The sequence below is a fragment of the Cokeromyces recurvatus genome, assembly GCF_025118155.1.
Source record: "Cokeromyces recurvatus strain NRRL 2243 chromosome Unknown BX663scaffold_15, whole genome shotgun sequence".
Taxonomy (NCBI): Eukaryota; Fungi; Mucoromycota; class Mucoromycetes; order Mucorales; family Mucoraceae; genus Cokeromyces; species Cokeromyces recurvatus.
In genome coordinates, this window is record NW_026251401.1 from 174,965 (window position 1) to 196,768 (window position 21,804).

At 29.9% G+C, this 21,804-nt stretch overlaps 9 protein-coding genes across 9 annotated transcripts; 6 read left to right on the plus strand and 3 right to left on the minus strand.

Annotated features, from left to right (window-relative positions):
- Nucleotides 1-9: 9 nt before the first annotated feature.
- Nucleotides 10-2,025, plus strand: BX663DRAFT_511716 (WD40-repeat-containing domain protein). Its single transcript, XM_051527923.1, has 9 exons — nt 10-172; nt 268-368; nt 429-617; nt 679-829; nt 882-926; nt 984-1,130; nt 1,192-1,283; nt 1,336-1,552; nt 1,620-2,025. Exons 1-9 carry the CDS (start codon nt 55-57, stop codon nt 1,796-1,798), a joined length of 1,239 nt encoding a protein of 412 aa, XP_051382078.1. The 5' UTR covers nt 10-54; the 3' UTR covers nt 1,799-2,025.
- A 717-nt stretch (nt 2,026-2,742) lies between these two features.
- Nucleotides 2,743-4,342, plus strand: BX663DRAFT_81485 (uncharacterized protein). The gene is made up of 3 exons (XM_051532328.1): nt 2,743-2,969; nt 3,069-3,920; nt 4,039-4,342. Exons 1-3 carry the CDS (start codon nt 2,828-2,830, stop codon nt 4,140-4,142), a joined length of 1,098 nt encoding a protein of 365 aa, XP_051382079.1. The 5' UTR covers nt 2,743-2,827; the 3' UTR covers nt 4,143-4,342.
- On the minus strand, nt 3,898-4,922 carry BX663DRAFT_511724 (uncharacterized protein). The gene is made up of 4 exons (XM_051527924.1): nt 4,772-4,922; nt 4,638-4,700; nt 4,474-4,574; nt 3,898-4,398 (listed from the first exon to the last, which is right to left on the minus strand). The coding sequence occupies exons 2-4, from the start codon at nt 4,689-4,691 to the stop codon at nt 4,137-4,139; spliced, it is 417 nt and encodes a 138-aa protein (XP_051382080.1). The 5' UTR covers nt 4,692-4,700; nt 4,772-4,922; the 3' UTR covers nt 3,898-4,136.
- A 1,706-nt stretch (nt 4,923-6,628) lies between these two features.
- Nucleotides 6,629-7,985, plus strand: BX663DRAFT_511726 (Alpha/beta knot methyltransferase). The gene is made up of 6 exons (XM_051527925.1): nt 6,629-6,939; nt 7,035-7,085; nt 7,187-7,277; nt 7,375-7,488; nt 7,594-7,734; nt 7,822-7,985. The coding sequence occupies exons 1-6, from the start codon at nt 6,685-6,687 to the stop codon at nt 7,902-7,904; spliced, it is 735 nt and encodes a 244-aa protein (XP_051382081.1). The 5' UTR covers nt 6,629-6,684; the 3' UTR covers nt 7,905-7,985.
- A 739-nt stretch (nt 7,986-8,724) lies between these two features.
- Nucleotides 8,725-9,674, plus strand: BX663DRAFT_511731 (uncharacterized protein). The gene is made up of 4 exons (XM_051527926.1): nt 8,725-9,025; nt 9,133-9,199; nt 9,271-9,425; nt 9,534-9,674. The coding sequence occupies exons 1-4, from the start codon at nt 8,981-8,983 to the stop codon at nt 9,630-9,632; spliced, it is 366 nt and encodes a 121-aa protein (XP_051382082.1). The 5' UTR covers nt 8,725-8,980; the 3' UTR covers nt 9,633-9,674.
- On the minus strand, nt 9,657-10,566 carry BX663DRAFT_511735 (uncharacterized protein). Its single transcript, XM_051527927.1, has 3 exons — nt 10,374-10,566; nt 10,000-10,302; nt 9,657-9,933 (listed from the first exon to the last, which is right to left on the minus strand). Exons 1-3 carry the CDS (start codon nt 10,503-10,505, stop codon nt 9,853-9,855), a joined length of 516 nt encoding a protein of 171 aa, XP_051382083.1. The 5' UTR covers nt 10,506-10,566; the 3' UTR covers nt 9,657-9,852.
- A 299-nt stretch (nt 10,567-10,865) lies between these two features.
- On the minus strand, nt 10,866-13,194 carry BX663DRAFT_473958 (P-loop containing nucleoside triphosphate hydrolase protein). Its single transcript, XM_051524214.1, has 7 exons — nt 12,932-13,194; nt 12,765-12,828; nt 12,687-12,709; nt 12,433-12,551; nt 12,189-12,384; nt 11,929-12,122; nt 10,866-11,878 (listed from the first exon to the last, which is right to left on the minus strand). The coding sequence occupies exons 1-7, from the start codon at nt 13,110-13,112 to the stop codon at nt 10,976-10,978; spliced, it is 1,680 nt and encodes a 559-aa protein (XP_051382084.1). The 5' UTR covers nt 13,113-13,194; the 3' UTR covers nt 10,866-10,975.
- Nucleotides 13,195-18,428: 5,234 nt separating this feature from the next.
- Nucleotides 18,429-20,082, plus strand: BX663DRAFT_435942 (WD40-repeat-containing domain protein; the record flags this gene model as incomplete). Its single annotated transcript, XM_051523151.1, has 3 exons — nt 18,429-18,589; nt 18,669-18,763; nt 18,839-20,082. 3 exons carry the CDS (start codon nt 18,429-18,431, stop codon nt 20,080-20,082), a joined length of 1,500 nt encoding a protein of 499 aa, XP_051382085.1.
- An 819-nt stretch (nt 20,083-20,901) lies between these two features.
- BX663DRAFT_511749 (uncharacterized protein) lies at nt 20,902-21,528 on the plus strand. Its single transcript, XM_051527928.1, has 2 exons — nt 20,902-21,012; nt 21,097-21,528. Exons 1-2 carry the CDS (start codon nt 20,938-20,940, stop codon nt 21,289-21,291), a joined length of 270 nt encoding a protein of 89 aa, XP_051382086.1. The 5' UTR covers nt 20,902-20,937; the 3' UTR covers nt 21,292-21,528.
- The last annotated feature ends 276 nt before the right edge of the window (nt 21,529-21,804 follow it).

Genomic DNA, 21,804 nt, shown 5'->3' on the forward strand with positions numbered 1-21,804 from the left:
TACTTTTTTTTTTTTTTTACAAGTGGGCTCGTTTCTTTTTATTACAACTTTATCATGACAACTGAAATTTTGCCGTTTGTTTCTGTCCAAGCGGATTGGGATCAGGTAGTTAGAGAAGTTGCTTCAAACACAATTCCTAGTGGTTCATTTTGGATAGCTTGTTACCTAAAAGGTAAGACGACAATAGCAACAACAAAACACATGCATACATACATACATACATACATCCCTATCTAGACCAATGTATATATTGACATTGTGTTTTAGGTAAAGAAAGTGTACAAGGATCCGTAGAGGTCAATCGTACCAAGGATTACGAAATTACTCTTGAAGGAAAGGATGATGTTGTCGTTACTAATTTGAATTCGGTATAATCTATTTAATGCATAAAAAAAAAAAGAGGAATACAAACTAATGCCCTTTTATAGCGTGCCTTTAAAGTGGAGTGCCCTAAATTAGGAATAAAAGATATTACTGTCTATAGCTCTAAACAAGAATTTAGTTTAATTAAAGATAAGCCAGTTAATTGTCTCGACATTTCACCTAATGGCCAATTATTTGCAGCAAGTCATGAATCAAAAGCATCAATAGGATCAATTATGGATGGCAATATTTCGGTAAAGTAACATGTATCAACGACAAATTCAAGTAAATTTTTATTTATATTTTGTACTTTAGACCGTACTTGAAGGTCATGTTAGTGATGTCACAACAGTTGAATTCTTTCCAAGCAACTTGGTAGTTTTGACAGGTGGCGCAGATTTCCAGCTTAAAATCTGGTCTGTATTAGATGGTAGTAATCCAGTCACTCTTAAAGGGCATACTTCAGGTAAAAATAAAACAAAATAAAAAGTATTTGGCAGCTACTTACTAGATAATAGCTATTACAAATACCGCAATCATTTCAAAGGGACGTAATGTGTTATGTAAGTCTACAGTAAAATCTTTGAATTATAAATTATCTAATAAATGATATCGATTAGCTTCGTCTCGTGATGGTACAATCAAGTTATGGAACTGCGGCACATCCTCTACAATAACTACAATGGGTAATTATAAGGTACCCGTAAACAAAATTATCCTCACTCAACTTCCATCCCAATATGAGGCAGCACCTATAGAAACATTAGGTAAAATAAGACTTGATAAATAAAAAATAGCTGTTTTTTTTTTTTACGAGCATTTTATTAGATCCTATGGAGGTAGAAACAAGTGATAAACTTGTATTAGCTGCATTAGACGATGGAAGTGTACGAGGCATTCATTTAGGCACTAAAGAAGAGGTAAACTATCATTGTTGGTATTGACTAGATTTTTAGACTAATTGTATGCAAGATTTTTGCAATACCTACAAATGGTATTCCCTTAACAGCTATTGCATTTGATCAAGAAACGGAGATCATTTTTATAGGCAATAAAGATGGCTTTATGTTAGCTTATTCTCTCAAAGAACAAAAGATAGTATCGCAGTGGAAGCGAAATGGATACATGATCACATCTATTGTTATTATGTTGAATAAAAATGGAGAAAAGATTTTGTGCATCAGTAGTGGTATGTTAATAATTTAAAGCTAATCACTTTATATTTAATTCATCTTTTTTTTTTCCTCCCATATAAGCGGACGGAAGTGTTTACCAAACAGCCTCTTTAACAAACACAAAAATTCAAGTAGAAGCTGAGTTGACGGGGAATGAATTGGAAGCTGTTTATGATATGAAGTTAGTTCCTACTAAACACGAATCAGGATATCAACGAGTTGCGTGTGCAGTTCGAGATGGGAAAATAAGGATTTATTAGAAGAGTCATATTTTACTATTGCATAAAGGTCATTAATATAATAAATTTCAAGTCTAAAATTGCGATGATACTGCTTGTTTATTGTCCAAACAATTCAAAAGGCTTCATGGATATATTTTGCACTTTTTTTCTTATTCTTTTTAGACTCCTAAAAATTTAGAGACTTTCTAGCAAGTTTAAGCTATGTAATTACAGACATGAACATAAGTTTTTTTTTAAAAAAAAAATAGATAGCGCTCGTCTTCTTCTTCTACTGCTGCTGCTATATGTCGTTAATTAATATTAGAACACTTTACAGAAGCATCCGAAGATAACAGGGCGAATAAGCATTATAAAAAAAAATGACGTTTATCATATGTTGTAAGATTTAATTATTATAACAGGTTCAAATCATATTTAAAAAATAAAAGTAAATAATGAAATGCATTGTATATACGATAAAAAGTTACATTTAGTTTTCTTAGTCATCCTGGCTTGTCTTGTCTAATGATAAACAATACTCTTATAGATCATATTCACGGCTTTTAAAATATTAGAGTGTTTACATCTGAATATATAATCTTGGAAAAGAAGAGACTAAAATTAGTAGCAAAAAAAAAAAAAAAAAATGATTTTCATATCAAATATTCAGCGATAACTACACAATCTCACTTTCAAGAGTTGAACACCCTTTTTCATTTTTTTTTTCTTTTTTTTCCTCTTTTCTTCCCAGTAAAACATAAAATAGCTTTTTAACAAATAATGATGATTTTACTTTTATTGTTATTTGTACAGCAAGAAAGAAAACAAAAAAATGAGGGGAAAAGAGATCACCTCCCCAATCATTAAACGGAGTTTGAAAAGATAATTTTTTTAAATTTCGACTAATTTCCCTTCACCTAATTGAGAATACAGTACGTCTAGAATAACCAACCCTTTCTCCCTTTCTCTCCTTTTTTTTCTCTTTTTTTTTTTATTTATTTATTTATAATAGTTGTTGAAAATTACATGCTTTTCTTTATTTTATAAGCTTTCTTTATTCTTTCATTTATGACATTTACATCCTTTTTTATAGGCCGTTCAAAAAAGATTATTCTTTTCTTTCAATGTTTAATTGCATGTTTAATAGGCTTTATATTGTTATCAATACATAAAACTTATTATCTTCAACAAAGGAATATTGTAATTCAAGGTATTATTCTGTACTACCCTCGTTTTTTTTTTATTTTATTTTAATAATAATTTACACTTGTAAAAAAAAAAAAAAAAAAAAAAAAAAAAAAAAAAATAGATACAAATAAGGTGCAAGAAGAAAGTATTAAATTGACTCATAAAGTCCCCCATACTTTCCCTTATACAATCATTACTGGATCAAGCGCAAATCATGTGTGTTCCTTGGAAAATTTTTTATACTCTTTACATCAATTTCGACCTGAGATAGAACCAGACCAATTTCCTAAAGTGGTGGTTTATAATATTGGATTGAATAGAACTCAGTTACCTATTTTAGAACAACTTCAACATAATGGCTTAATTGATGAAGTGATTATGTTTGATCATGAACGATATCCTCGGTTTTGGGACGTAGCGATTGATGCTGGTCAATATGGTTGGAAGACAGGCATTATAAATGATGCTAGAGTAAGATATGGTGGTGTCTTGGTTTGGCTAGATGCTGGTAATCAAGTCACAAAAGACTTTATCCTCAATATTAAACAAATCATTCTCGAGGATCCCTTTTATGGCTTTTGGTCCCCTAAGAGTGCCTATGGGATGGGTAAATGGACTCATCGAGGCATGTTCAAGTTCTTTGGTGCTGATGAAAAGATATATAAATACAAATCGAATTGTAATGGTGCTGCTATTGGTTTTGATACAACTAATTCAACTATTGTCAATACCATCATTATTCCTTGGTTTGAATGTGCTTTACAAAAGAACTGCATTGCTCCTCCTGGTTCAAATAGAGCAAACCATAGACAAGATCAAGCTGTCTTGACTTATTTGGCTTATCTTAATGGTCATAAATGTATTATTCATCCAAGAGAGTTTTATAAATTACAAACACATCGTGATGTAGCATGTAGATCTAATTTAATAGAGTTAAATTTACAAAATAAATTACATCATCCATCGTCTATAGGTAAGCACATTACTATATATGTATAAAGGGAATTATTCAACTTGTTTATTAACATGTATATATATTATATGTGCATATACATTTATTGTATTATTTTGGGGGATTTTTTTTTTTTTAGATTCACCAAAATGGGAAAAGGTAGATACAATTGTATTATATAATCATCCAGAATGGAAATATCCACAAGATAAAATACCTATAAATATAAGGAAGCCATTATAATAAATCTGGTTTTGCACATTTACGTAATTCAATTGCTTTTGTCTTTGGACATTGCATTTCTTGCCATGAAATGGGTATCATTGTTGCACCTGCAACACTGGTCGCATAAATAACACCTAATTCATTTTTGGCTGTTGATAAAAAGTAAGAACGTGCATCACCTAACGAAATAACCTCTGCCTTAATCACATCGCCTGGTCTAAATGAATTATATATTTTTACTTTATCCTTTTCTGTTGCACGTACATCCTGTGTACTAATAAAATAAAATTTAGTCTTTGAGATTCGAATTTATTGTAAAAGAAAAAAAAAAATCTCTTTAAATTATTACCGAATAACGCCCATAAAATCTTCTTTACAGGGAATACTACCAACAACCATAATGGCAATGACTGCTTGATGAGGTGCAACACGAATAACTTTACCAGTAATCTATGGATCTGTAAGTATCAATTGAAACTTTTATTCATTTATTTATCTATCCATCTATATTACCACACTACCAACTTCGGGTACTGCCGATTGTTCTTTCTCTCTTGTTACTCTCATAACAGGCAACTAAAAAAAAAATGTACTAAAAGATTAAACTGACATGCAATAATAAATCAAATTCATTATTTAAATTTTACTTGATCATCTTTAGCGGGATCAATGTATCTTTGACCAACCACACTAGCATATAATAAACCATCGCGTTCATATGTACCAGGTCCTTGTTGATAATCTGCTGCATAACCAAGACGTTGTCCAGGTGTAACTGCTTCTGATGTAATATTTGACATTGATTCAAAAGAAAAATAAGTTTATAATAGTTTTTTTTTTTTTTTTTTTTTTGAATAATTCTCTCTGTGACTCGATTTACTATGCCCTTTTTTTTTTATACATGTATTTTTATACAAGTGAAATACCTTCTTTATAATCTTTCTATAACTTTTTTTTTCTTTGTTTTTTGACTATGTAAATCACACTAGATACGAATAAAAATTAAATTATTAAACCAAAATCCCTATATTGAGCTGTTCTTTTATTATAGCAGAAATAAAGACTATTATATGATTTAAGACAAAAAAAAAATTAGGAGCAAAAGGAAAAAAGATAAAAGGGAGTATAAATTGTAGAGTATCATGTAGGAGGAAAGAAAATATAATTTATATGTTTAAATAATAGTTTTCTTTATTAAAAAAAAAACCTCCCCAACTGAGCATAACAAGATATCGAATACATCAATATTGCTTTGATCTATTCATCAATGAAAAAAAAAAAAAAAAAAAAAAAAAAAAAAAAAAAGATACATGTAAGGTCAAGAGTAGAAAAAGGAACGGAAAGGTTTCAGTAAGACCGTTACTCATCAGGAATCTATTTACTCTGGTTACAGTTCACAGTAATAATCAGGTACTTTTTAATATGTATCTATGAATAAATGAACGAACGAAAGAACGCTCCTGGTCTATCTTTAATTAATACTTGTCTATTCATTCTAGACATTATCCATGGAACTATCTCCGAGAATGAACTTGAAATTAACAGCATTGAAAATATAATGATACTCCTTCTCACTGATACAATTCTACCTTTACCTTTTTTTTTTTATCTTTTTTTAAACTTTGATGACAATCGTTTTATGTATTGCTCTTATTCGGAAAGTAGGTAATTTCTGTTCGTAAAAGAGGACTACCAACTGGCCAAAAAAAAAAAAAAAAAAAAAAAAAAAAAAAGGGAATGATAGAACTTCATAAAGGAAGCATCATAATAAAATTAAACATTCATAAAAAAAAAAGTATTTATGTTCCTTTCTAATCTTTTTTTTTTTTATATAGATATAGGAATGTTATTGTCCCAGGAAAATATATACATATTTTTATATAGAATTATAAAAGGCTTGGTATGTAGTATTATTATTACTTCTTTTTTTTTTTGGCTTCTGAAATCCAAGAAGAGAAGGGTAACCAGGGTTATAGCATTTCCTCCCACGTGTGCGTTTACAGTAAAGTCGCCAATATCTGAAGCCATAGGTCATCCATACGTTTACAGCAGTTCGGCGCCAAGCTTCACTGAGTCCCGTAGGAAACAGATCATTTACCTGGCAGTGTGGTCTCTCTCTCCTCCCCCTTACAGATTTCGACGCAGGCGGGGGCTTCAGCTTCGTGCTGTATTATTACTATTACTTCTATTCTCCCCCTCCCCTCCCCTTTGACTGTTGGTAGTGGCGAGACTCCATAAGTTACCCATCTGAAGCCGCACCACTATAGTATAGAAGTTTGCCAACGACTCCCCTCCCCTTCCCCCTCCAGGTAGAAAGTACATCTACGCTAGACTGAGTTGCTCTGGCTTTGCTGCTCCCTCAACAGCTGGAATTGAGAACTCTGAACCTCTCCTACCTGGGAGGTAGAAAGAATGAAGATGAGGAAGAGGAAGGTTTATATAAATCTTGTGACTGTTTCATCTCCAAAATTTCATTCCCTTTTTTTTTTTTCTTTTCTTTTCTTTATACATATACATATACATATATATATATGCCTTTTGCTTTCTATCAAGTAAAATAATGGATGCTTCAACTAAAAAAATAACGGCTCAAGAAGATTCTTCATGGCATGAAGCACCTACACAAGGCCAACCAGTCGAGCCACAAAGTCGTAAAGTGATCGTTGTCTTGGAAAATGCTTCTTTAGAAGCAGCACGTTTGACTTCATTTCGATATGATTGTAAAATGCAATTACTCAATTGTGATGAACATCAATCCATTTTGAAAAAGCTTGGTAGAGACATTGCAGATGCTCGACCCGACATTGTTCATCAAGTAAGTCTAGGGGGTGGGGAAATAGAGAGAAAGAGAGAATCTTATTTTTTTTTTTTATTCAGAAAAGATTCATTTGCTTATTAATTTATTATTAGTGTCTATTAACTTTATTAGATAGTCCATTAAATAAATCAGGCCATTTAGAAGTAAGTTGGCTTTTTTATATTTAAAGTAAAAAAGAGAAGAAGAAAAAAAAAGAGAGAGAGTGAGAGAGAGAATGAATTGTGATTATAACTCTATATATTAGGTATATATTCATACAGCTAAAGGTGTTGTGATTCGAATCAATCCAGCATGTCGTATACCGAGAACAATTAAACGATTTTCCGGGTTAATGGGTAATTTGAAAAAAAAAAAAAAAAAAAAAAAAAAAAAAAAAGATAATAGTATACATTCACAGAAATTTGGAACATACATATTAATTATTAATAAAAGTTCAATTATTGGAAAGAGGAAGTATTTCAGGTGATATTGAAGGACAAATGAAACTTTTAGAAATTATACCACCCCCTATAACTCAATATTTACCAGAAAATGCAAGAAAAATTGGTAAGAATCTTTTGTTCCTTGCCGTACTTAAAAAAAAAAAAAGAAAAAAAGAAAGAGAGAGAGAAAGAAAGAATTAAATGAATATTTTTATCATACAACTTGTAGCACTTTCATGGAATGCACCTAAAGTACGGCTATATAAATTCTTTAAGGAAATACCGGATGGACAACCTATTGTAGTTGCTGTTGGAGCAATGGCAAAGGGACCTGATACTTTTGCAGATGCCTATGTTGATGAAAAAATTGGTAAGTCAAAAAAAAAAAAAAAAAAAAAAAAAAAAAAAAAAAAAAAACTCCTCCAATAGATCATACTATTAACAATTATTTTTCAAGGTATTTCGAATTATGCTTTATCAGCTGCTGTAGCCTGCGGTAAAGTATGCTGTACATTTGAAGATTTATGGGATATAATGTAGTTTATCATGTTATATATCTTAATTATTTTCAGTTAAAAATAAAGTTATATATATAGTATCTAATATAAACTTGAGCTTTTAAGGATATTATGCATAACTCTATGATTCTTGGCACATGTGAAGAATAGTCCAGATTAATAAGCGAGAGAAAAAAAAAGGTTTTTTCTTATTTATTGAACCAATTTGGGAAAATTTAAGGTACCAATAAATCAAGGGGGTGGGGGAGGGAGAAGAATGGAAAGATAACACTGTCAACATTATGACAGCATCTTTCAAGTATATATATGACATAAAATACAAGAGATGTATGCAAGACAAGAATGACGTTTTTTTTTTTTTTTGGATTTACAACTCTAATTAATAAGGACCAGACTTGAAAAAAAAAGGGATATTATCTAAACTGACGTTGATAATATTTTCATTTGTGCAATAAAAAGAAGTGCATTATCGTTAAATAAGTTTCATATGTTCGTAATAATAAATGCTCGATTCTCTTTCTCTCTTTCCCTTTTTCTCTTTCTCTTCCTCTCTCTCTCTCTCTACCCCCCTGGCACATGTTTAAATAAATTAGCTCTTTATTAGGGATATGGAAAATATATTTAGACACTTGCTTATAATAATTATACACACACATATAAATATCTAAACCTAACCCTGAATAACATAGATATGCATGGCTTTTATGTATGCTTATATTAAAGAACAAGAAACTAATCCATCATTCAGCTTTTTAACTTGGCTTGCGATTAGTTCGTCGCATGATGTCTTTTCCTCCTTCGGTGGTTGAATGAATTGAATTTTCATTGTAGTACAAATGCTTCTATTATTAAACAGAGTAATAAAATAATACTTTCTTTCCTTTTCTCTTTCTCTCTCTCTCTCTCTTTTTTTTCATATATATATTTATAAAATGCTAATGGTTAAGGATATTATCGAACCCATACCTACTACAGAAACAATTGACGAAGATGAAATTAAACAAGTAAGCTGCAATGTGTATGTCTGTATCTATCTATCCTAATGACATATGATAGATTATCTATATTTTACCTATCGATCCCCGGACAAATAGAATTATGCTTACATCGCTAATAAATAAAGAAGAAGAAAAATGGGCTTTGGTAAATATAAAAATATGTATAAAAAAAAATTAAAAAATTAAAAAAAAATTAAAAAAAAAAATGATTTGTTGCTATATTTATAATTTATTAATTTTTTTTTTATATAGCCAAAATGTGAAGTAGATAGTTATACACATCAAGAGGCAGATGTTCATAGAGAAACATATGAAGAAGGTAAAATAGTGTATTTTTGTATATATCTATTTTTAATTCCAAATGCATTTATTCATCTTTAATTTTAAAAGCGGGTGTAAAAGGACAAATTATTGGAGTAGTTGGATCATTTTATGAATCTGATAAAAGTGGACAAAAAATAAAAGCACATATTAGAGTTTATGAACTTCAAGTAGATGAAATATTCAAAAAATGGCCAGAAAAAAAGAAAAGAGACCGAAGATGGGTAAATATGATTTCTTTTTTTTTTCTCTCTTTTTTTTCTCTTTTTTTTTTCTTTTTGTTTGACATATCGTTGACAGTTTTCCTTTTTTTTTTTTTTTTCTTCCTTTAGTTTTCTTTAGAAGAAATTCTAAGTATTTTTGCAAAGAAACCCTTTTTGATCCAATCTATTCGCATGTCTTCTTTAAATAGCGGACTTGTTTCAAATTGAAAATAAAAATAAAAAAAAATAAAATAAAATAAAAAATTTAATTGATGATGTTTTTATTAAAAAATAAAAAATAAAATATGTCATCATACTATAATAGACACAAAGCTGTATAAATTAAAAGGGAATAACTATCGAAAAAGAATTATACAAATAATTTTTTTTTTTGAATTAAATACGATACTATAGAAATTAAAAAGAAAAAAAAATGGATCAAAAAAACTCAAGATAAAGAACAATTATTAAGAGCTAAACGAGCAATATGACGATCAGCAGAATGAGCAATTGCTTCTTCAATTGTAAACTAAAATTTACCCATTAATACGATTTTATAATACACACTTAAAAAAAAAAATTATATAAAACCTACCCAAACACGTTTACGATCCAAAGCAGGCCAACAATCCATAAGCGTTGGGTTCCTTACCTCAAACATCCAATGATGACCCACAATCTTACCCTTTTTATTAGCTTCAGTATATGTTCCTACTTTTTGATCAACTTTCTCGACTTGAACACCAGCTTCATCATGAAGAATACGAACGACAGCTTGCTCAGGGGTTTCGTCTTTATCACAATTTCCTCGAGGAAGACGATAGACACCTTCTGTCTTGCGACTTGAAAGCATCAACACTTTATTATTTGTGGTATCAACCACAATACCACCAACAGCCTACTCTATGTTATTAAGCAAGCCATTCTTTTTTTTTTTTCCTTTTTCTTTGACTATTTTTAACCGTTTACCTGACGTATAGGTTTCTTTTGCTTCTTTTCTAATTCAGCAGGTGGAGAATTAGTGGTAGAGTCAATATTGACAGCTTCTGTAGCATTTAAAGGAGTTTTATCTAATGTGGCAGACATAATATCGACGGTCATATTTATATAAAACGAAATAAAATGAAATGAAAAAGAAAAAGAAAAGAAAATAAAAAGAAAATAAAAAAGAAAGAATAAAACCCGAAAAAAATAAGTACTCCTATTTATATAAAAAAAAAAAAAAAAAAGGTGGACCCAGGATTGGAAATTAGAATTTTTTTTTTTTTTTTTCTAGAATCTCAATGTATGTTAGTGAAAATGGACAAAAATAGAAAGTTATATTTAACAATTTTTTTTTTTTAACCGGGAATTTTAAAAATAAATTTTAGGTACGAGAATTACATTAAAGTTGAACGTTGTTTAAAAAATCAATGATAGACACTTGATATTTTAATTTGACTTATTGTGTTATTCATTTTTGGTGTTTCAGATGCATATTTAAATTTTAATAAAAATGTTCTTCCTTAAATAATATAAAAAGCATGCTTATTTATTCCTTTTTTTTTGGTTTTGTTCCCTTTCTTTCTTTCTTAATTTATGATAACTTGTGGTTGACTACTAAACATAAAAATGTCTTCTCCTTCTTTTTCTTCTTCTTCTCTTTTCTTTACTAGCAATTGTGTTACTTCTAATTCTGCTTTTGTAATACTAAGAGAAATTTCAAGTTGCGAAATAAAAGCAGTTTGTTGTCTTAATTGTTCTTCTAATGCTAATATACGTTGATCCTTTTCTTTTGATTCCTTTGTGGTTTTATAAAGTTGTTGACGTAAATTATGAATAATGATGCTCGTATTATCTCCATTGGTGGGTGACCTACTTGTATTATTGGCTTTCAAGACACTAGGGTCGTCAGCTACTAAAAGCTCTGCTGTTGCATCATTCATAACAACAGATGAAGATGTCAAGATGAGACGTGTTAAATGATCTATACGTTCCTTCATCGCATTACGAACACTTTGCATTTGTCTTATTTGTTGATCATGATCTCTACGTTCTGCTAAAATAGCCGATTCCGTGACCTCCTTTTCCTTTTGTAATACTTGTGTTGTTTGCTGTAATTTGGATTTTAGATCTGCAATCTCATTACGGTATTTCTGTAAGAGTGCTTTATCATCCATGACTTCATTATTCTTAGCATGTATCGTAATACGTTTTACTCGCGAAGCAAATTTAAGGGTATTTAAGGATTCCTCCAAGGAAGCTGGACTGATGGTACAGATGACAGCTACCTTGGCAAATCCGGTAAGTGCAGTTTGAAGGATACGTGTTAATTTTGAATCTCGAAAGGGTATATGATTGGATTGCTTTGATGTCTCGGTTAATTTTGAAATAACAGTCCCTAATGTTAAAAGACTTTTATTGATATAAGACCCTTCTTTACGACGATCTTCATCTGTCGCTGCTTTTTCAGAACCAGCCAAATCAATCAAGTTCTATATATATAAATTAGTACTACCTTATGTTTATAATATTATTTAATTACAAGCTGAGAAATTCTAACAGTTTCCTTTGAAGAAGAAGATTGCTTTGTATTATAAATAGAGGAAGTTAAAGTTCTTCTATTGACAAGTGAAGTACTTGTATTAGACCTTTCTCTACTTTCAATAATCATTTGAAATAATGTATGACTTCGACTACTATGTAAATTATAATCTGTGGAACTAATATGTCTATTGGCTATCATAGGATACTATAAGTCATGGTCATCTAACCCTCTCTTTGTTTGTTTATTTATTTACGGACCTTCTCCTCTTTCTATAATTCTCATTACATCTTCTGCACAAGTCACTACTTCTTCTGTTAATGGTGTCACATAAACGCCTCTAATTTTATCTTGTTGAATCTTTAAATTATCATTTGAAGGATTTAATAAATCTTTAATTGTTTCATTATAAATTTCTAAATAAGAGACACGTAACAAGAATTCTCTTGTTGCAGCCTATAATAATAAATAAGCATATGCATATATTACACCTAAATAAATTACCTTTTTAATAAAATCAAATATTTGACTGACTGAACGAGGTATTACACCTGGTTCTGTTTCTGTACCCATCATCGTAAATGTCTTTCCACTTGCTGTCTGACCATATGCAAATACAGTTGCTTATGTAATTAAAAAAAAGAAAGAAAGAAAGAAAGAAAGAGCACATACACATACACATACACACACACATATATATATTTATACATGTATATTAAAAGGCTATTATATGTATATATGTATGTATGTATATATACCATTAAATCCTTCCATTGCTTGACTTTAATATATATTTATAAAGTTAGCTTTATTTTTATTATTCATATCTAACTTACTTTATTAAATTATTAACACTTTTTAAATATAATGCTTTATTATCACTTCCATGAAATGCATGATCTATTAAATTATGTAAGACTTTAATGGACAAAAATTAAAAAATAAAATAAAACCAAAAAAAAATCCCCGCCTATTCCCACTAAAAAAAAAAGCATGAATATACCAAACATAAATTCATGTTGTCTCTTTAATCTATTATCTTTTGAGCAAACCCTTGAATCTTCTATTATTTCCCAGAAAGTATTAAATTCATTTCTTCCTGGTGGTCTACAACGTACTGTCACTTGTACATTTTCTTTATTATTTGTACTCATTATTCTTTTCTTAGTCTGGGAATTGTTCATTTCTATTTTAAAAAAAAAAGAATGCTAATCTCTAATACTAATGATGAACAACAACAACAATAAAAAAAAAATAAAATAAAATAAAATAAAGGGAAGAATAAAAACTTTATTTTTTTTTTCTGAACTGAATTTAAATAATGTGATAAATTAAAATCATACAGGGAGTATTTTTACTTCAAATTCAGACAATGTTAGTAAATTAATTTTCAGATACTTTGTTTACCTTTTTTGGATGAGTGAAAAAGGAAATTTTGGATACAAATGTAAAAATGGGACAAAGGAGAAATTAAATTGAGACAGAACGTTAGATGAGATTCAGAAAAAAAAAAAAAACTGCTATTTTTTTTTCGTAAAGACTTCTTACCTGTAAAATCTTTAAGCCAGCACTTCACCGGAGTGAGATGTAACAACCACATTGGAGGTGGCGCTTTGTCGTCAAAAGATATTCGGTCGACCATCACCGTTCCAAATGGATCCCGCAATGGTAAACATGTTTTTAGATGCCATAACATTGCGATTCCAAAAGATATTGCATTTTTTTTTTACAGATCAATACCTGATGGATCTTGCAGTTGGTATATTATAGATTCTCCAGCAATGCATCGAAACAGTTGCTGCAAGTCTATAAAAGAAATAGTATATTATCAATTTCTGTGTAATTCGTACATGTGTGTATCTCACTTTCGACATATTATATTCATCTATGTCCAGAAGCAACAACTCTCCGAGTTTTTCACGCCTCTTTAGCTGTGCGTACAACTTGTCTGTCATACCGTACCTTAGTCCTTTAAACTTTACGTGGGATTTGTTCCCCAAAAACAACTAGCGGCATTTTTTTTTATGATCACCCTCATCAAATTCCTCTTTATGATTCCTTTTTTTTTTAAAAAAAAAAAAAAAAAAAAAAAAGAAACCAATTAATGCTTCTTCTGAGAAAGTAGATAAAAAAAAATAAGAGTTGTACCTGGTTCTATTCTTCCCTTTGTTTGGATGACGGATACCATAATGACATTTAGCTGCCGTTTTTTCTTCTCTTCCGCTTATTTTTTCCTTTTCCTTTGATTTTTATTGTATTTTCTTGACCCATTGATTAAAACATGAACGGCATTTTCGATAGCTTGCTGGGATCCAAAGTAGTTACACCATCGCACTCTAGCAGTCTGAAAATTGTAGAAATCTGACAAGATCTCAAAATGCCGAAGAAATGTACATCACGTAATTTTTATAATTTCCAATGGTTGCAGTTTTTTTTTTTTTTGAGGGGGAAGGGATCATTGTTTCAATCTGCTCTACATTCTCCCTTTTTCTTGCGTTCTATTTTTAATTTTTGTCGATTCATATTACCATTCATGCTGTAGTGTTCTGCTGATGCTAAACGTCTAATATCAATTCACACCATGATATGACGTGAACATGCCTTTTCTATTGGAGGTCAACGGTACAAAGGTCAAAAATAACGATCAAAATATCTTCATTATTTAAAATGATTTCAATTCCAGAGAAACCTTGTCTAGTTTAAGGGTGAAGCAGGATATCTCTTCCTACAGAACGATACTCTACACCTGTAACCATCTGTGTACATACTATTTAGAAAAATCTTGCCTTTTTGTTGCAGTAAGTTTTGCAACTCTTCGAGACTATTATTCAAGTTAAAAAAAAAATAGTATACATATTGATTGTAAACCGTTTTAAGCTTGCCTTTTAATTTTCAACTTTTTTTTTTTTATAAAACGCCATTTCATACCAGGGTTTGGAAACAAACTAAACTAAAAAAGTCTCGGTGGCTGGAATTGCGTCTTATTGCTTCTGTCTTCTTTTGGATCCTTGTTCTTTACTGAGTTTTTTTTTTTCTTCCTTTTGGGCCTTACACGCGTTTGGTTTGAGCTCTCTGGTTGTTCTTGTGAGGAAAGCTGTTGTTGTGGAGTAACCGGTGAGTGTGGTGCAGGCGTTAGTTACTGGTTCTCTGCAAGTATTAATTGATACTTTTTCTAAACATGTGTCTAAGCGTTGGCATAGTAATTGAATGGGGTGTTATTTAGCATTTCTTTGGTCACAGGAGGTGACGGCAGTCGATTCCTGATCTCGACCATTTAGCGGGTTTAGAAAAGCATGGATGCGCGGTCTTGGGTTTGATCGTTCAAAGAACTGGAGATGTTGGCAGTCATGATAGTTGCTGACTCGTTAGAAAACATTACACCCAACATATGATTGTATATGATGTATTTTATTACGGGCATTCGTCAGTCCTAGGTATTAAGAGTTAATATCAATTTTTTTTTTAAGAATCCACCCCTAAATCGAAGAAAAAATAAAAAAAAATCCTTAAATTTGTTCAGCTCAGTCGTAAATTGGGTTCCCATTGTACAATTAAATCAACACCAAAAAATGGATTTTATATATATATAATACGCTAGGTAAACCTTCTTAAGGTTGTTCGCAAGTAACATTCATGTAGGCAGGAGGTAAAAAAAAAAAACAAATGACTTGTTAGACGAATTAAAATGCAACTGTAGACTAACATTTTGTTTCTCCTTTTGTTTGATTTCCGTTTTTACTTTTTCCGAAAAAGGTAGGTTAAGTGTCTGAGAATTAATTTTGATTCGTCTAGAAAAATAGTAACATTGTCTGAACTTGAAATGCAACAACTGTAATTTGAATATTCATATGATACTGATCTATATTTAGCAACTAATTTTACACTAGTCAGATTTTCCTTTTATAGAAGCCTTTTTTTTTCAGGGAAGTATTATAGAGTAGATGAAGAGACTTATTGATCCCAAGATTCATTATCTTGGGGGAGTGGGGTTCATTGTATATTCAGTATTCTAATTTTTATGCAACAACAAGGTATAAATAATAAGCGAATAGAGTGAATCTAGAGTAGAACTATTATTATTATTATTATCAAAGAGGATAATTGATTTAGAAGCAAATCACAAAGGACCCTCCCCCCCTTTTAACTGATTGAGACGAATACATATACAAGCGGAATAATACAGCAACACTCTCTAATAATAATAATAATAATAATAAAAGAGTTCATGAAAAAAGGAAATAGATCAAAGAGTAACCCAGTTGAATCTCTTCCATATAAACAATGATTATCTTCATTTTCCTATAATCAAAGAAAAAAAAACAATAGACAGGTTAGCATGATAAGCTTCATTGTCAAGCTAGTTTCCTTTTTTTTTTGATTATTTTTCAAGTATTTAAACAATTCTACTATTCATAGTAAGTTTGTATTCAAGCTACTATGTTCAAATTATTCAAGTATGGAAAATGGATAACAGCTGGTAAAAAGTGTATTGGAAATCGGGCTTGCTATGGCTAATGATTGTCATTTGCTTCATAGTTAGTAAAAGAGACTTGTCAATGTTGGTAATTTCATATACATAATATATATTTATATACATACATATATATCAAGGAAACCTTTTTTTTTCTTAAATAGAATTTGGATACCCAGGTAAGAAAAGGAATTACCCTGAACACTGTACAATATTACTCGAGTACAACACACTTTTTAGCTATGTTCGTTGCCCGTTAAATTAGTATCATTAGCGTATAAAAGACAGGTGTGTTTACACAAGGTTCTTACAAGTCAACACTAAAGTTTAGTTTGTAAGATAATAGACAAGCTGTCTATGTTTATATTAATATATATAGAGTGAGTATATATATAAGAGGTCCTTGTAGTCACTCGATGGCAGATTGAAGAAAATAATAATAATAATACTGAAGAGAACCTTAGTTGGCATGTTATTATCATACAGGTTTCCAACAGCTCCCAAAAAGTAAAGGAGATACAAGTAATAAGCTTAAGGAATAACACAGATAAGAATGATCTACGATATCATTTGCTGACTTTATACCAATCAGGACTAAAGCTGGATTGAACTTTCATTTATGTGGAAGGAAAGAGACTTATTTCTAGTAAACATACAAGTCTAGTCAAGAGAGCTTCAAAATGTATAGAGTCAGGTTTCGAGCAGCACCGAGACATGGACTAGTAGCAGAGACTACAAGATATAGATGAATGCATATTTCAAATACTATTTTGGATCGATGATATTAAGTTGAGCATAATATCTTTATCTAAATTTCAGAATCATATTATAACAATGTTTCTTTTTTAATAAGAATTCTTAAAGTTTATTATTATAGCAAGTATTGATATAAAAAGATAGGGATATATCTAAAATAATGCTGGATATGACTAAATAATATCTTAGTATTGCTAATGAAGTGTACAGCATTATGTAATTCATATGTCATGAAAAAAATATATAAATAAGTTGAAGTCCTTTCTTTGATATAATTTATGTGTAGACTATATAGATGGGATTAAATAAAGAACAATTAAGTCTTGTTATGATTGTCATTTTTTTTTATTTTTTTTTTTTTAGAACTAAATCAATAGGAATAAACCGTCGTTTATTACATAATGAAGAGGTTATTCAAATGAAACTACTAAAATTGCCATATAGAAAAATAATATGCATTCAGTTCAGTTTTATACGTTTTATAAATAGATTTTGCTAAATTACATTCGACCATATAATACTGATGCTTTTCAGTTGTAAATTTACTCATAATCATACATCATATAGATATACCAACGACAATAAATCTTGTAATATCATAGTGGTAAGATAGCTTACAAATATCTAATATCGTTATACCTGACATATATTCACCATAAATCCGTATTGATGCATTGTTTATTTTACCAAATATTTATATTAATTTTGTTGATAATAACAGCGAAGGGGAAGAATAGTAAAAGCATCTTGTTGTATGAATACAGAATAATACAGTTCTTTATTATGTTGCTCTTTGTTGTCAAAATTATAAATGTCTCTTACCACACTGAAAAAGAATATATAAATGGTTCTCTTCGTATTCATTATTTTCAATTTACCCGAAAATAGTGTAATTTGCATGCTAGTTAATTCAAATATATCATCATGCTTTCTCTTTTCGATGAAGCTATGTTTATATAATTTATTTCTATAAGTTATTTAGTTTATAATACAAGGTCCTAGAGACATATTTTTAATTCTCAATTATTAATGCTTCATATTTTTATATTTCTCTGAATCACTTTATATATGCATATAATGTTTAACCTCGTTGGAAATTATTATTGTTCCTGAATTTTTTTTTTCTTTTTATCAGCATACAGTAAGTGACTGCTTGTCATTCCTAAGCCTCTTTATGTGTATATTTTTTTTCTCTATTATTGTTTTTTTTTTTTTTTTTTTTTTTTTTTTGTATTTCTATTTAAGCATCCATCATTCATTCAAAATATATAAAATGATTTCTGCGATTCAATGGATCCGTAAAGGAGCAGCTGCTCGTCATCCTAATAAATATGATTTAAACGATGAAGAATACAATAGAATTAGTAAATTAGCTGCTGAAGAATTAGAAGATGCTAAAGAGGAATTAAAAGCTGCTGAAGCGATGGCCGTCGAGTAAGATTCTGTGTACATTCAAGAAAAGAAAACAGAAAAAAAAAAAAATAGAAAAAAAATATTAATAATTATGTTTTAGTTCTACCAAGTCAGATGGGGATAAAAAGGAAGACGATGAATTAGCTATTTACAATTTGGATAATTATGAAGCTGAAGTTGAAGCCTCTAAGAAAAGTAAGATATAAAAATATAAAAGCGATATTTTTCTGTATTTGGATAATTTATTCATATATGTATATACATCTATAGAGGTCGGTATCTTCTCGAATATTAAAGATTTATCTTATTATGAAAACGATAGCGAAGATCCTTATATTACATTAAAAGAAAATGTGGACGAAGAAGAAGAAAAACAGGAATTAGAAATTTTACCCACTGATAATATGCTATTAGCAGCCAAGACAGAGGATGATATTTCACAATTAGAAGTTTATGTGTATGAAGAAAATGAAGATAATCTTTATGTACATCATGATATTATGTTACCTGCATTCCCTCTTTGCCTTGAATGGTTAGATTTCCATACAAATCCCAACAAATTAAACAATCAAAATAATAATACAGCTGGTAACTATGTCGCTATTGGTACCTTTGATCCAAATATTGAAATTTGGGATCTCGATACAATTGATGTCATGTTCCCTGAAACCATTCTTGGTTACACAGATAAAACCAAAAAGCGTTCAAAGAAAGTCAATAGTGAATATCATGTTGATGCTATTATGGATCTTGCTTGGAATAAGCATCATAGAAACTTCTTGTTATCTTCATCAGCTGATGGCACAGTCAAGTTATGGGATTTAACTACGTCAAAGTGTGTTCAATCCTACACACATCATACAGATAAAGTACAATCCGTTGTCTGGTACCCTACAGAGCCTACAGTATTTATTTCAGGCTCATACGATAAAACAGTGTGTGTGCTTGATGCACGATCACCTAATGAAGTAACACGATGGACGCTCACAAGTGACGTTGAATCAATTCGTTGGGACCCTCATCAACCTTCTTGTTTTTATGTTGCTATGGAAAACGGTATGGTTCAATATTATGATGTACGTCAACCAGGTAAAGCTCTTTTCACGCTACAAGCCCATGATGATGCAGTTAGTGCACTGGATGTGAATCCACTTGTGCCTAATTGTATTGCAACTGGTAGTACAGATAAATCAATCAAGATTTGGAATACAACTGATAACAAGCCTAGCATGGTCACCAGTCGTAATTTTGAACTTGGACGTATCTTCGATGCTCAATTCTGCCCTGATTCACCATTCCAATTAGCCATTGCAGGTTCTAATGGTAAAATGCATGTCTGGGATATGTCATCTAATGCTGGTGTTCGTCAAGCTTTCCGTCATCAATCCTTGGCGATTGCTGATTCTGTTGAAGAAAAGAAACCTGTAACGACTCTTGATGATGAAGAAGAGGATGATGATATGGAAGATGATGAGCCATTACGGGAAGAAGATATGGAAGAAGATAGTGATTAAAAAAAAATATATATGAATATATAAATAAATAAATATATAAATATAGATATATAGAATAAATGTATTATAATAAATATTATTCCTTTGTTTGCTTGTTTGTTTTGTAAGAAAAAAAACATATATAATTCTGCTTATGCCTTCTAAACAAAACAAAAGACAGAAAACCATTTAGAATGATTTTCGATGTGTTACTGTTTTAATTATAAAAGCCTGCACAAGTGAATAAATAGTATTCTATTTTCTATATTACTTGATCATCTTTATAGAATTTTTTACCTTCTTTAAATGTGAGTAATAATGACTTTGAGTATCGAAAATAATTACCATTTTTCTATCAAATAAGTTCTCCTACACATATCTAATATCTTTTATGCCAAAAAAAAAAAAAAAAAAAAAAAAAAAAAAAATAACTTTTTACTGCCATAATTAATCTCCTTAATTGTCCCCCTTTTTCTCTATTCACTGTGCTTTTTTTTTTTTTTTTTTTCTTATTTATCTTTGATTATAAAGAAATATTTTCTGCATCCCCTTTAATGAGGCAATCGAATCAATTTTAATGCATTCAGTCTACTCTACTACTTTTCCTAATCATGTTTTTCGTTTAAAGTTAAAATAATACAAAAAAAAAAAAAGAATAGATCCTATATTTTCATTATTTAACTTTATGCAAGGGAGGCGAGTATGCTGCACACATGCATTTCTAATTCCTTTCTATAATTTTACAACAATTCCAAACACCGCACTACCTTGTAAGTTTTGTGTTTTAACGTCAATTAAAAAATATTTTTGTTTTTACTTTTCATGCTTTCTCTTTTTTTTTTTTTTTTTTTTTTTTGTTAGGAAAAAGAAAAAGATATGCGTTTTTATACACATTTGTTTATTATAGCATGTATATTAATAATGCTGATAATTTCATGTAATGCAATAGAGGTAAATATAAAGAAAAGATTTACAATTTTTTTTTTTTGTCTTTTTTTTTTTCAATTTTTAAACAGTGTATCTGTTTATATACAGGAACAAAAGCTGTGTTGCCACAATCATACAAATAACGTGTTATTATCGAAAAATCAACAAATGAAATCAACGCTACTTTATAAGAGACAACAACAAAGTCTATCTGCAAACACAACCTCGTCTTCAAGAACTGTATCCACAGACCCTATCTTTGCTCTTGTCATTTTTGTAGCATTAAGTTCTTTGTTGTTTTAAGAAATGGCATACATACACAAAGTATTTTATTTCTATCCTGTTTGTCTTAAAGATAAAAAAAAAAAAAGGCACGGGTTTAAAAGGAAACTAATGCGGAATACTATGATATCATCCATGGTACCAATATCTTGTAAATTAAATCAATTTTTTTGTATATATAAACATATACGCCTTTTTTAGTAATAATAACTACTATAAATTAATTTTAATAATAATAAATGGGCTGTTCCATGTTGCACTTGATTTTTTTTTTCTTTTCATTCATTTTATTTTATGTCAAGGTGCGTCGTTATTCAAAGGAATTGAGTTAAAGCAAAAATAGAAGCTTTTGACCCACCCCCTTTTTTTCTCTTTTTTTATAATAAGTGAAGAACAATCATCATTTAGGAATAAACGACTAGATCACAAAAGCTAGATATGTTACACAATTACAGCTATAATGTTGGTAAGCTAAATTCATAGTCAGCAATAATGGCATCAAGTTAGTCCAGCTTTTTTTTTTTTTTTTTTTTT

Coding starts and splice junctions, on each gene's coding strand:
- BX663DRAFT_511724 (XM_051527924.1), bottom strand. CDS start 4,691: ATGAGAGTAACAAGAGAGAAAGAACAATCGGCAGTACCCGAAGTTGGT. Junction 4,575..4,637: donor TACCCGAAGTTGGTAGTGTG/GTAATATAGATG, acceptor ACAGATCCATAG/ATTACTGGTAAAGTTATTCG. Junction 4,399..4,473: donor GATTTTATGGGCGTTATTCG/GTAATAATTTAA, acceptor TTATTTTATTAG/TACACAGGATGTACGTGCAA.
- BX663DRAFT_473958 (XM_051524214.1), bottom strand. CDS start 13,112: ATGAACAATTCCCAGACTAAGAAAAGAATAATGAGTACAAATAATAAA. Junction 12,552..12,686: donor AGCAATGGAAGGATTTAATG/GTATATATACAT, acceptor TAATTACATAAG/CAACTGTATTTGCATATGGT. Junction 11,879..11,928: donor CTGTTAGAATTTCTCAGCTT/GTAATTAAATAA, acceptor TTATATATATAG/AACTTGATTGATTTGGCTGG.
- BX663DRAFT_81485 (XM_051532328.1), top strand. CDS start 2,828: ATGACATTTACATCCTTTTTTATAGGCCGTTCAAAAAAGATTATTCTT. Junction 2,970..3,068: donor AAGGAATATTGTAATTCAAG/GTATTATTCTGT, acceptor AAAAAAAAATAG/ATACAAATAAGGTGCAAGAA. Junction 3,921..4,038: donor ACATCATCCATCGTCTATAG/GTAAGCACATTA, acceptor TTTTTTTTTTAG/ATTCACCAAAATGGGAAAAG.
- BX663DRAFT_511726 (XM_051527925.1), top strand. CDS start 6,685: ATGGATGCTTCAACTAAAAAAATAACGGCTCAAGAAGATTCTTCATGG. Junction 7,086..7,186: donor ATAAATCAGGCCATTTAGAA/GTAAGTTGGCTT, acceptor TCTATATATTAG/GTATATATTCATACAGCTAA. Junction 7,489..7,593: donor AGAAAATGCAAGAAAAATTG/GTAAGAATCTTT, acceptor TACAACTTGTAG/CACTTTCATGGAATGCACCT.
- BX663DRAFT_511731 (XM_051527926.1), top strand. CDS start 8,981: ATGCTTACATCGCTAATAAATAAAGAAGAAGAAAAATGGGCTTTG. Junction 9,026..9,132: donor AAGAAGAAAAATGGGCTTTG/GTAAATATAAAA, acceptor TTTTTTATATAG/CCAAAATGTGAAGTAGATAG. Junction 9,426..9,533: donor AGAAAAGAGACCGAAGATGG/GTAAATATGATT, acceptor TTCTTCCTTTAG/TTTTCTTTAGAAGAAATTCT.
- BX663DRAFT_511749 (XM_051527928.1), top strand. CDS start 20,938: ATGCGTTTTTATACACATTTGTTTATTATAGCATGTATATTAATAATG. Junction 21,013..21,096: donor TTTCATGTAATGCAATAGAG/GTAAATATAAAG, acceptor GTTTATATACAG/GAACAAAAGCTGTGTTGCCA.
- BX663DRAFT_511735 (XM_051527927.1), bottom strand. CDS start 10,505: ATGACCGTCGATATTATGTCTGCCACATTAGATAAAACTCCTTTAAAT. Junction 10,303..10,373: donor AAAAGAAACCTATACGTCAG/GTAAACGGTTAA, acceptor AACATAGAGTAG/GCTGTTGGTGGTATTGTGGT. Junction 9,934..9,999: donor TGGATCGTAAACGTGTTTGG/GTAGGTTTTATA, acceptor GGTAAATTTTAG/TTTACAATTGAAGAAGCAAT.
- BX663DRAFT_511716 (XM_051527923.1), top strand. CDS start 55: ATGACAACTGAAATTTTGCCGTTTGTTTCTGTCCAAGCGGATTGGGAT. Junction 173..267: donor GATAGCTTGTTACCTAAAAG/GTAAGACGACAA, acceptor ATTGTGTTTTAG/GTAAAGAAAGTGTACAAGGA. Junction 1,284..1,335: donor ATTTAGGCACTAAAGAAGAG/GTAAACTATCAT, acceptor ATTGTATGCAAG/ATTTTTGCAATACCTACAAA.